The sequence below is a fragment of the Electrophorus electricus genome, chromosome 14, assembly GCF_013358815.1.
Source record: "Electrophorus electricus isolate fEleEle1 chromosome 14, fEleEle1.pri, whole genome shotgun sequence".
Classification (NCBI taxonomy): domain Eukaryota; kingdom Metazoa; phylum Chordata; class Actinopteri; order Gymnotiformes; family Gymnotidae; genus Electrophorus; species Electrophorus electricus.
Genome location: NC_049548.1, coordinates 8,225,959 through 8,239,808, shown reverse-complemented (window position 1 = coordinate 8,239,808; position 13,850 = coordinate 8,225,959). Strand labels below are relative to the sequence as shown.

Genomic DNA, 13,850 nt, shown 5'->3' with positions numbered 1-13,850 from the left:
TGGGGGAGTTGTCGTTCTACAACCACATACTCACAGACAAGAAGACATAAACACCCCAGTTATTTATTTATTTATTTATTTTGCTGCCATGTTTTGTCTCTTTCACCAACCCCAAGTGTAAATACTATACCAGCCTTGACATACACTATTATAAACTTATACCTTCATCCCAAAATGCATCTCCACAATGTACTACTACATCTGTAGTCTGTCTGTAGTCCTTCCTGCTCTGTGTGTGTGTCCCTCCCTCTTTCTCCTCTCCACTTATCTGTTCTCCCCTGTTAGATGAAAAGGACTGACTGCCCACGCACTGAGTACTGCATAGTCTACCTAGTGCTCATGAAAACATACATCTATATTTACCAGATTGTAGCCAGACAGTGCAGTGCTCTCTTAGTAGGATCTAAGTGAGAAAAGAGAGAGAGGCCCAACTGTGCCTATCAGTGGTGCTCACACATGGTGGCTTGAGGAGTCTGCCTCATAAGTCGCATCTTCCTCCATATCTCTGGTGCCAGCCTGTTGTTAAATATGAGATGACGCTAGAAATTGTTTCAAATTACCTAAAACTCTTAAGAACAAAGCAAGATGGTTTCTTTGATTCCTGAGGGAGAAATATTTGATGTCATTGGTCCTAACTAGTGATTATGGTCCTTCACATAGGGTTACATGTTTAATCTACATGACTGTGAGCTATGAGTGCATTTACATGCTGCCCCCCCCCCCCCCAGTGATTGTGGTCCTTTACGTGGGAGTGCGAAGGCAGAAGAAAAAGGAAACTCTGATGACGTCTAAAGAGGACATTCGAGACAACGTTATCCATTATGATGATGAGGGCGGTGGCGAGGAGGACACACACGCCTTTGACCTGGGCACCCTCCGAAACCCCAAAGCCATTAAGGAGAACCTCTTTCGGCGCGATGTCAAACCTGAGGCTGGATCTACCCCTCGCCCACCCATTGCCTCACAGGACAGTGCAGACATCCAGAGCTTCATCAGCCAAAGGCTCCAGGAGCACGACGACGATACATCTGCCCCTCCTTACGACTCACTGGCTACCTATGCTTACGAAGGGGAGGGCTCTGTGGTAGAGAGCCTCAGCTCCATAGAATCATTAAATGAAACAGAAGAGGATTTCGATTACCTCAGCGAGTGGGGACCCAGATTCAAAACCCTCGCAGGAATATTTGGAGAGCATTCTGAAAGCCAGAGAAATATCACGTCAACAGTTACTGGCACTACCATCACCACCACCGAAAATAGACATTGATGATTTCTGCAATGCAGGCTTAAAAACAAATGTGAACTTAAAAGAGGTTTATTTATTTACTTCACTTTCATAGCAGATTTTTAAATTGTAATTTCTTTTTGCTATTTAAAAGTTTTGTTATTCTCAGATTGATTTTTGTTGTGCTCCTCTTTGCCTCCATTTGCTAAGATCAAGGCCTATGGAGGTTTAGATTACAACAAAAAAGAGAGAAAACTGTCAATTATATATGGATGAACGTTGTGATTTGGTCATATTTATTCTGTCTTGTTTTTCATTGCTTGAGGAAAGAGAAACCTAAAAAAATCTTCAACATCTTTAAAGTGCCTCAATGGAATTGGTTTTACATTTTATTGATTTTATTGATTTACATTTGTTTTTTTTTCTCTTTTTTAACACCCCTCAATAATCGATAGAGCCACCTCGCCCCATGCCTCCAAAAAAAGAAAAAAAACATCTAAAGAGACTTCCATGAATGGTTTTAGAGTTTTCTGAATGGTTTTAGCCTTTCATGAATGGTTTTAAAGATTTATGTATGGTTTTGTCATTGTGGAGAATGAGCAGCTTCATTAAAGGTTTGTGGGGAAAATCAACACTATTATTAAGGCCCAAGTTTGGCCAAAGATATTTTACATGTTATTTATATTTATTTATTTATTTATAAAGGTGGGCAAATATGTTTTTAGGATTTAAAAATGTATTTATGTATTTATGGCAGTCAAAAATCACTGACAGTTTTTTCTTTTTTTTAAACATGGGGATTTTTGTAATTAATGGGTCCTCATGGGGTGTGAGGAAACTGTAAAGACTTGTAAAGAATCTTGTAAAAAAATAAGTTTAGGGCTAAACATGAGCTATTACAATTAAGTCATGTAATAAACACAAGTTTCTTAAATAAATACCACTTGGGGAAAAATCTAAATGGTTTATTAACTGAAATATTTATTATCTGTGTACCTTGAGGTTAAACTAGATCAGAGGGAAATATTTTTTACGTTTATCTTAATAACCCCATCTTTCATTCTATTGATGCTAAAGTGTGAGTTCTAACTTTTAGTTGATCTTGATGTTGAAAATACCTGTCAGAATGCTGTGGTTTTGAGCATGGAACTCAAATTTGTTAATTGAAAGCCACCTCATTTACACCAAGTTCTTTCAGATGAGACCCAAACCTTGATCATTTTAGACAAATGGGTTCAAATTTTTGATGTTGGTGTTTGCTGAGAGAATGGGAGTTTGTCTGTGTGTACTGACCTCCTACAAATGCTTTAATTAGTGCTAACTCTCTTCAGTCCCAAAAATGCACTATAATATATTGCTACGGGCTGGGCTTTGTCATCTTGTCTGGACAAATTTGCACAACCATTCAGACCTATTTCTTAATTACACACTGAAATTAATTAAATAAAACTAAAACCACATCATGCTTATTAACTGCAATAGATCATGATCATGATAGCCATAATGAACTTTCAGATTTGTCAGACCTACCCAATTTGGTGAGAAAATGTGTTGGCTGTTGACAAAGGCAACCAAAGCTGGCTGACTTTCATATTTGTAGATATGAAAACTACCTCTGCTTAGAGCTTACTATTCAAGTATACTGTCCCCATGACTCTACCTATTGGCTTGTTAGTAGTCTATATCTCTGGGCACAATCTAGGGCATTTTATGAATATGGAAATAAGATGTCATAACTACAGTGTTTAATGGTCCTCTCTGTGGGTACTACAGCCTGCTGATAATCTCAAGCTTTGGCAGTCATTATTCCCCAGCAAGCACCAGATGATGGCTCAGAACAGCTTTTAGGATACTAATAAAATGACTGCATAAAGCACTATATTAAGAATGTAAATGTATGCAGAGTTAAAAGGTAAAGTTTATCAGATATGAAACAGAACTTCCAACTTCCAACAGCCAAGAACCAACTTCCTGAAAAGGCTTTAATTTTAAAATAATTGTATCTGTTAAAACAAGAAAATCACATTATCTGTATTTTTATATTTGACAGAATAGAACTTAGGCACTGGAAAAAACATGCAAAAAACCACAAAATTTTATAAGAATCCTTAAGTTCATAGATTTCATAGGTATTAAACATAATTTATCTAATACCACTGCATAACATTCAATGTGTGTGAGGACTGTCAAATAAAGTATGCAGGAGTTTATTACTTTCTTTTGGTGGGGGAAAGGGTTTGGCCTTGGTCTTATTCCTTTTTGCCACTTTCTTTGACTTATTTGTACCTCTACCAGCAATACCCTGTTTCATTAGGAATTCCTGCCTGTGCCCTGCCCACTACAGTCTCCAGCATTCACTCACATACCTCCTTATCCCTCCCACTTTCTCTGTCATACTCTAGGGGATTTGTGTCCTAGCATATGTGGGTCATGCACACAGCCTATCATGCCTGTACAGTAAGTGAGTGAATGAAAAATACTTGTATGTTTGAGTACACATGTTCTGTCCACTCAATGAAAAATAGTTTTAATTTCCACCATGACTAAGGCACATTACAGGCAGTTACTCTATTTCATCTCAAACTGCTGATCTATCACATTTCTCCCCTCCTCCCATCTCTCTTCAAGCTTCAAAATCCTTAATCCTTCAAGGTTTCAACTCCATCACATCACAAACAACAAAATGAGTTTCCAGTTATATAGTGCAATTTATTGTAAACAAAACGTATATGTATGGTGTGTGGATCTAGGCATGCTGGACTTGTCTTCATCATTTGCATATACATTTTGACCTGCAAAGGAGTCAGTAGGATGTTTGCAGTTTCTCAATAGAGGGCAATCAGTGATCCAACAGCGACACGTCACAGTACAATGGGCTACTTAAGACAGGAAGCTTAATCAGACTTTTTTTTTTTTTTTTTACTTTTTAAGAAGACATTGTCCACTTCACTTGATTGCACTGCAAACATCATCATAGTCACTGAAAGAAATTATTAAATTACTATATATAATTCAATGTATTTACAATTATGTCATCTGTGATTAAAACAGAAAGGTTTTTCATGAACACAGAAATCCAAGATAAGACCCTTGGCTCTCACTGTACCCTTTCAAATTGAATATGGTCAACCCCAGTATTTCAGATGTTCTTGCTGACAGCTTTCAGTGGCATTGGAAATCACAGGCAAGGATTATGCTATTCATTTTACATGTTCATTTTGTAGATTCTTGCAGGACCTTCACACTCATCATACTTTAATAAATAAATAAATAACATCAATCCTAGCTTCCTAAAAGATTCCAGTGTAAGTGCTCCTTAGAATAAAGTGTACCATACCAGGTTTCCTTTCCTGCTGATGCGGTTAGTCTAACTAATCAATAGAGAAATCCATCAATATTAGCAATTTTATTAATGTCCCCAATTACTGGTTGTTGGTGTTATACAGTATATAATTATATTTACATAAGCAAATGATAATAAGGGTGTATGTGGTACACCACACTCTCCAAATGAGCCCGATTATTCCTGAGTAGGGAATTATTTTGAATTATGTGGCATATCAGATACATGTGGTATGATATTTATGTTTTACAAAAAAGTGAAAAATTGTTATTGGTGAGATGAGTCCATTCCCTTCATACCTCGTCAGAACTATGTGCCAGCTGTTGCCATAGCTGTTGCTTTTTATTAAGGCTCAAATCTTGACAGACTATTAATGTGGTCTGAAATATTTTTTAAAATATTTTTCACACTGACTTGGAAATGTCTGTAATAAAACACTTTAATGCAAACTTGCCATGAATAATAATTCCCTTAGGGACCTACATCTTTCGGTGGTTTATAAAGGAACAACGCCCTTATGATTAAACTCAGTTAAATTACTTCGCATTCAGACTGTGTTATCAATGAATTTTTGGTCTTTTTTTTTTTAGTTCAGTCTTGTGCAGAAGAAATACCTGAGAGGAAATATTGTACATTAATACTGAAAGTAACCAATGGGAATTAGTTTCCACTTACATGCAAGGTTTTTTTTTTGTTTGTTTGGTTTTTTTTTCAGTTGTATAGCACATTGTGAATAAATGATCTGTAGTTGAACATATTGTACCTGTGGGAACACAGAATAACCATGGCAGGTATTAATATGCTTACAACACTGTAGAGCCTTTCTTCATTATGATTTTATTGCTGGGCTAGTCATTCTTAGTCCCACTATGAATGTGAGACTTTGCACAGTGCTTTAAAGAGTACAGGATGAATTATTAACATTAATGTTGTACACAGGTATTCAAACTGCATTACCGTTGTGTCATCTTTGTTCACTTTTCTTAAGAGGTGTGCAATGCAATTGAAGGTGATAAAACCATGTATAATGTATTTTCAGAAGGCAAAAATGCAGAAAAGCTTTGCTTGGACTAATTATCACATGCAGTCTTTTTCGGGCAAGGAAGACATCTATATTGGGTGGACTGGCTCAGTTACTTTAACAATTCAACTGTTTTAGTTTTTTTTTTTTTTTCCTTTCTTCACCAGAAAGTATCATTAGTGTGGGTGCATGCTATCAATCAACACAACATCTAAACCACACAGTCAAAAATGTACACGACTTCAAAAACTGTTATAACAATGAATCATTAAGCAAAGTGGAAGAGATAAGGAAAGAAAACATAGTTGGAAATCATCACATACAGCATCTTGAATCCTGCAGCACAGAGAGAACAACTGTATTACTACAAAGAATTTTGTAACTGTGGTCAAACAGCTGATTTTTAAGTCAGGTTATATACTAATTCTTTGATTGCAATTAGTTATGATAAGATATATCACGCTCAGAATAGTGCTATGTTTCTCATAATAAAATAGGTTAGTTCCAAAATTAAATGTGGGGGCATTTAATTGTACATCCACATTCGCCCATACATAAACTACACTCATTAGTCATTTCCTGCCCTCACATCAGTGTTAAAACATTAATTACTCTACCAAATGAAATAACAACCAACCCTTTAGCTTACAAGCACAGCTAATCAGTATAATTACCCACATTTAAGCCATGAATGATGTGTTAACAGAGACATCACTCCTGAAATATGAATTTTTCTTGATTTCCTGCATTCTTAATTATAAGCTTCTATACCAAGATCTAATCTCTATATGCTGCATATTTTCTATGTTTTCTATGAAGCCCTACATGTATGTCTGACTCCTCTACCAGCAGCTTTGTTATATGCTCCTACACTCTGTACACACTGACTGACTATTGACAGGGCTCCTACAACACATTCAAAAGGATGACAGCCTGACAGATTGAAGATAGTAATTACTGTAGCTGTAGCATTTTGGCAGTTGTTCATGGACATTGCGATTTGTTCTGAGCCATTGCTCATACAGCTTTTGCATTAAGTGTAGGGATGCACCGATAAGGGAATTCTGTGCTGATGTTAATCTCTGATATTTACACACACACACACACACACACACACACACATATATATATATATATATATATATATATATATATATATATATATATATATATATATATATATATATATATATATGCAAATGCAAATATATACATTTCTAAAATATAACTATAACTAAGGTTACAGACAAATGTAACATTTATTTGCACAGCATTTTAGCTTTCAACCCACTATATGCAAACAAACAAAATTACAGTTGTCTGCTGTGAACATTTTTAGGCTAAATGGTCTTTATGTAGACTGGTCACACAACTGGTCTTTTTTTAATTAAATAAGTTAATATAAATAAAAATAAATCTACTCAAACTAAAATAATTAAATAATGCAAGTTAAAGGATTAAACACAGAAATACTAGTGGACCTTCAAAAGGGCAATCATTCAATGATACAGTAGTACAGCTTTTGTGCTTCTGCACACTTAGACGTGGCTGAATATAAGCCAACCTTTTTTTTCTGCAAGTTCATCAGTCTATTTTTCTTTTAAGAAGAATGAGATAAATGTTTTTATTAACAAACATAAGCATCTCTGCTTTATCACATGTAATTCTGTTCCCCTTTTCATTGAACACATTGCTGGTTGCACTGAATATCCTCTCACTGTCAATTCTAGTGCATGGCGCTAACAAGAACTTGAGTACTACTTTGGCAATAGTAGGGAATCAACTCTTGTTATTCCAGTAATGAAGTGAACTTTCATTCTTTGATATTGGAGCTTCTGACAGAAATCCTTGCATCTGAATAATAAACATATATTGATATACAGGATTATATTCATTGTCATTTTTCATATATATAAAAATATTGGCACATAAAAAAGGCAACAAAGTCTTCAGTTGACCTTTTGGAAATAACTTTTGTTAATGTGTATACAATGCAAACATTTTAAACAAATATATTACATTCTTATTACAGAAGCAGATAAAAAAGCTTTTTTTCATGATAATTTGAACTTACTTTTGTTCCTGTCTGAGTGTTTTCCTGATATGCTTGTGTTTCTTCAAGACGTTTTGTTGTACATACATAACACAGAACATGTCTTATCATCCATCTTAGCCCTTTACTCTTGTGGGCAGTCTATTCTATGCTTGCTCCGTGTTTGGAACATTTCATGTGTTTGTAGTTTCATTGTATCTTGGGTCTAATATTGTGGCAACACACTACAGGGGACCATGTACTTTTCATTAATTAGTCTTCCATTTCTGCTCTGTGTGCTCAGTCTACTCTTGCTATAAATTAGGAACATTTCATGTGCTTGTAGTTTCACGTCTGCTTTAAAATAGCAATCCCTGTATCTTGGGTCTACAATTGTGGTAAAACAGCAAAACAGTACAGGGGACCATGTACCTTTTGTTAATTGGTCTTCAGGAAAATAGAAAAATTACATCATAAAATTCTGATTAATTCAATTACTTGGACTCAAAAGAAATGAGAAACAGTTCTTTTTTTTCTTTTATGCACAAGAAAACAGAAACAAGAATCCTCTGCAATTTCTGTTGTCGTTTATGTCTACAAAACCAACATGTATGCTTTTTTTTGGGAGGAGGGATGTGAGTGGGCCTAAAACACTGGTTGTATGCCACTGGCCAGTCTGTGAGGTCATTTGTTTTTTTCACAAACTGGATTGACTAAACTAAGAGTCCTTCACTTTGTAGTTTTGTATAATATGCAATTATCGCTCTGCCTATATCTTCTTCTTTCTATTTTAGGATTAGAAACAAAAAGCCAATTAACAAAAGGTACATGGGCCTACAGGGACTCAGTGTAAATATCACTGAAATGTGTTTACAGCCACCAACAGAGCAGTTTTGCTGGTTTTAACTTAAAAGTCAGAGGGAGCACTTTTGGTCCACAGTCATTTTAAACGCATTGACTGAAGGAATCTCGTTTGATGCCAAGGCTTCAGACTGGAAAATTCCTCTGGTTATCTGTTCGAATGGAGGAGTGTCTTTTTTTTAAATTAAAATCCATTGAATAGCTGTCAAAGTAGGTGCTAATTCAAAATCAGTGGCATAAGCACCAGCCACTCCTTTCTGCTCTAGCAAGGTTTGCAACATGTAAACATACTGTTCCATCTCATAGAAATGTCTTGTTGAAGCACATTTGACTGCATTCCCAGCTTCGTTTGGATGGTTTTAAGATTAGAGCTGGTTAATTGTGTTTGAAATGGCCAAATATTCTTCTGCCAGTTGTGATTACATCCAAGATACAGCACTGGGAGAACACTTTGCAGCTCACAGCAAGCTGTAATGTGTGGGCCAAACAGGGCAAACTCAGCACCTCGCATTCCACCACAGCATTCACAATATTACATGCATTGTCACACAGTATCACATGAAAGTTCACCTTAGAAATATTCCATGTTTGAAATATTCTTTGAAAGGCCACAGAGAAAGTCGATCTTGTGTGTGATCTAGAACAATCTTGGGCATGCAAAACTGATTCTTTACTTCAAAATTTTTGGCTATCTACTGTGTGGTTTAACTAATAGTACTCACAGGACAAACATCAGATGTCCAGATGTCTGTGGTAAGGCTAACAGAGGTTGCATTCTCATCAATGAGCTTGTGAACATGAGTTCAACATGTTGTGTAGTTCTGATAGGGGTATGTCAGAAAAGTAACAGTGGCTAAGTATGGTGTAACGTGGCTCACGATGTTCGAGAAGCCATTGAAACCCAGCATCATCCACAACAGTGATGAATTCCATCACTTTTTTTGTAATAGTTGTGGCTTTTGGACTGTTTCATCAATTTGTTTTTATTTTTGAAGGAAACCGGCTGAGTAGCTACAAGTTTTGCTTGTGTGTGATGTGCTGTTTAAGTCTCCTCTGTCACTGTGATGTACTCTGTAAAAAAGACATTGTCTAAAACAGTGGAATTTAAATCTGGACCTTGAATACAAATCTTTTTGATTTTGTATTCCCTTGTAGTTGATTAAATGATTAATGTAACTGAATAGCCATTTTGTTATCATATCTGACTCCTAGGTGAAGTCAAGGTAGAAAATCTTTAGGACCTGGAACTTCAGCACTATGATTTGAATACATCTGATCTAAAAGATAGCAAAAAATGTATAATTTTTCATAAGTCTCTTATTATCCCAATCTATTAGTGTCACTCTTCTAAATGTAAAGAATCAAGTAGTTACTTAATGTAACACAGAGCCACTGAGAGGCAGACACAAACGCTGAGATGAGCTAGATTTATTATGTGCAAATCCATAATCGGAGACCATAGAATGTTCCAGAGTCGAGCAGCCAGAGGATCCAGAACAAGAAACAAAACCAGTAAACATAATAAACATAAGGAACCAAAACACATAAAAAAGACTGAAACAAACATGCTAACAAGGAAGTACAGAAACACAATTTTATATTGTGAATGACCTGAAGAATATGCACAATCTACTTTTCAAGGGAATCATAGAGATTGTGACATTTTATGTTCTCCTACTACTCTTTCTAAGCTTCACAAAAAATGTAGATGGCCAGTAATGAAGTGGATCCCCGCTACATTCACAAACCAACAGAATGATTACTTGCCATAGGGTCTCTTTAATTTGTGATACATTTTAAAAACAATTCAACATAGCAGCACGATAGCTGGTGCCAAAAAGGGACTCGATTTGAGTAGTGTGAAAGTGATGCTTGTGTATAGTCAGATATTTCTCAAATCAAAGTTGTCTGTAAACGTTGTATGGCTTTGATTAACACTTTCAGAAATAATATGACAAATCTATTCATCCACCTTATTTGAAGGAACAAGCAGAGTTGGTTTCACTCAGGTCATACAACCCCAGTCTTTGGGATCACAACATCCCAAAACATAAACAGTGATCATTGACGTATGCATAAAACATTAAAAAATATACATGATAAACGCAGCAAATGACAGAAAAAAGGTGACCGAGGCAGTCACATTATATCTAGCTAAGGATATGGTGCAATTTAAAACTGTGTACAATGTGGGATTTTAGTGCACTCTAGATGCATGGTATGATAAAGTTGCTAATATTTTTCTAATGGCAAATGATGATGATGGAGCATTGCACATATAAAGCACGGCAAAAGTTCTGTTTACATTTTACATCACCTTTTTTATTATACATTAAAAATAATTGGTATATATTATATATTTTATATTATATTATATTATATTATATTATATTATATTATATTATATTATATTATATTATATATTTAACTTTATTTAAAATAAAGTTTAACTCAGGTTTTAATAATCATTTTGAAAACAGTGTCTTTAATGCAGTATTGTGTTTTAAATGGTGCAAATAGATAAGTCCAGAGACTGTTTTGAAGATCAAGGAACACTTTCTAATTAAAATGACAGAGTCTGATGATGGACCACCTGTATAAACACAGTGGTAATTGTGCTAAAAGGCAAACTCTGAAATAACAGTAAAATAAGCCTTCCTGCTCTGGGGCTAGAAATTGCTTGATAGCAATGTCCTGATAGCAGAGGTGCTCCTTTAACACATGAAGAGAATCAACAGTCTTTCATGATTTGGATGTGAAGTGAGGTTACCACCAGCTATAACAGCCCCCAGAATGCAAAATGGGGTTCACAGACAAAAAATGACTGATTTTTTAGTGAAAAACAATGAGAACAATAACAGCATGAAACCCCCATTGACTGAGATGAGGAAGTTTTCCCGGATTGTGAAGCGCAGCACATTTATTTCTCTGTCAGAGCTATCGCTCTGCTTAACCCAGAAAGACATGTATGCTCTTGGTCTTGAGCAAAAACAAAAATTTAAAGGACTTAAAGATGAGATGATGCCACAGCATTGCAATGGGACTGTAGTCAGCAAGAATTCTAAGTGACTCTGTTTAGTTACTTCTGTGCTTTTTATGTTTGTCACACTGCAAGACCCGACCTCTTTGAGACAGATGTTCTGACAATCTGATGTAATTTGGAATTCATTGGTAACTCAATGATTGCAATACATAAAGGCCTTAAGGAAGCAAAGCAGCCCGAAACCATTATACTTCTTTGACTATGCTCAAATGTTGCATGCATTTATATTTTTCTCATCTATCTACATCTAAATATATTTTTCTCATCTATCTGTACTTGTTTTTGTTTTTTTTGTGGCTTCCTCCATGGTGATTCCATGGAAACATTATAAAATAAAAGTGATGACTGCAACTGCTCTTTCTAACATATTTTTTTGCTAGTTGTAGAATTCTTACTCCTAGCAAATCCTCCATTCTAATTTTCATTCAGAATTTTAAATTTGTTTTCAGAATTTCTTTGTAAATTATCTTCCTGAAGTCACAGTACGCCCCCTCCTCCAAAATGTCTCCCTGTGTGTGTGTGTGTGTGTGTGTGTGTGTGTGTGTGTGTGTGTGTGTGTGTGTGTGTGTGTGTGTGTTCGTTCATCTGTATGGCTACGCCCTCCCTGTGTTTTACACCTGCTCCTCATTGTGTGTTGTTAGTGTGTGAGTATATAAGTCTTTTGTTTAAATATAAATATTGTCAGTGTTTGATCCTGTGATAGCCTAAGTGCTACATTGTCTTTTGTGTTTAACAATAAACGTTGTTGTGTCATACGGCTCCTCTTTGCATCCTGCCAAGCCACCCTGTGTTACACCTGACTGATGGAAGCCCATTTTTAAATATATAATTTTATAATCCTTTCCAGAGTTACGAGCTTCATAAACCTTTTTCAGTAGTCCTTTGAAATATATTTTTGGATGTGGCTATATTGCACTTATAAAGCCATGTTTTACCATATTCCACATATTCCTACAGAATTCAGCAGAGAATTGTAGGTAAAAAAAAAGTTGTGCCTTTATATAATTTACCGTATATATTTTATGAACCATTTATTAGGTTTTATGTACAATTTTAAAATGTTTGTTCACATCTGTAGTCAGCTTGGATCTTATCCAGGGCATACAGACTTGGTCCAGGTAGGACCAAAATAAAAAGACAGGAAAATCTGAGAAATACACTATAGGTCAGATATGTTTTGAACTACAAGAAGTTTTGTATCTTTGCATCGTCTAGTTATATTCAGATATGCCGATATCAGGCAATTTGAATCATGCTCACATTTACAAGCCACAATCTTGGGGCATATGGGATTAGTGATTTTTTCTGTTTCTTTTTAAGTATAGCCCAGTGTGTGGTGTATAGTTGTCAACACCATCAAAATTCACATGTAAGGGTTCTGCTTATCTTTTGTCTATGGTGATTACAGTATGCAAAATTAATCCACACCTGGGGATTGGGGTGCTTTTGTCTACAACCAAACTGCTTAAAACCATCAATTACCATGATACCAATTTCAACCAATTACAATTAGAGTTTCTTAAATTCATAAATGAATTTATTTTAGAGTTTCTTAACTTGATTTTCTGTGACCAATGACAAAAATAGATATGGATGAGGATTTGATGCATGTTGAACTTAATACATAAATATGTGGTTCATATAGCTCTAGGATAAATTAGTTCAGACTGAGCCATGCTGTTTACAAAGCTGACTTTCACATATTTTTAAAGTAACACTGGATTTATTAGCGGTATGCAAGTCAATTGGAATTGGACAATTGGATACATGATTATATTATAAATGACAGGAATACAATATGAAAACTAATACCATTTTTACACTAAAAGATACAAAGACTGTGCTTGACAATACAAAATGGATCAAATGCAATACACACCCATGAAAGATATTAAGGCTTGGCATGACAGTACAATCCAACCAAAATCATGTGTGTCATGCATCAATTTTATACCCTTTGAGCTGTTTAAAACAAACATTGATAAAGAACCAAGTTAACAAATGAAGGATGTTAACCATAGGAGTGGAATTTGTGGATGATCACATTATAACCAGCAATATAATAAAAAGAAAGTAATAAACTCAAGGAATGAAAGATATCCCCCTCCACCAGTCACAGCTCTCTACATAAATATACTGTATACAAGCTAAAATATGTCCACCTAACTGAACATTATTATACTCATTTAATTCCCTGACTTGAAGGCATGCTTAGGAATGCACCCAAACTGAATAGCTAATCAAAGATCAAAAAGAAAGTTGTAGCATGCTTTTTTTTTTGCTGACAGATATCAGGAGTTATGAGCAGTCTTTTGAGCTACAAAG

At 35.4% G+C, this 13,850-nt stretch overlaps 1 protein-coding gene across 1 annotated transcript in view; it reads left to right on the top strand.

The window, feature by feature from the left end:
- Positions 1-1,340, top strand: part of LOC113576455 (cadherin-12) — a 91,419-nt gene extending 90,079 nt beyond the window's left edge. The window contains exon 12 of the mRNA XM_027008526.2: positions 729-1,340. Coding sequence (XP_026864327.2) covers positions 729-1,267 — 539 coding nt within the window. The 3' untranslated portion in view covers positions 1,268-1,340. The remainder of the gene's footprint in view (positions 1-728) is intronic.
- Positions 1,341-13,850: the final 12,510 nt, after the last annotated feature.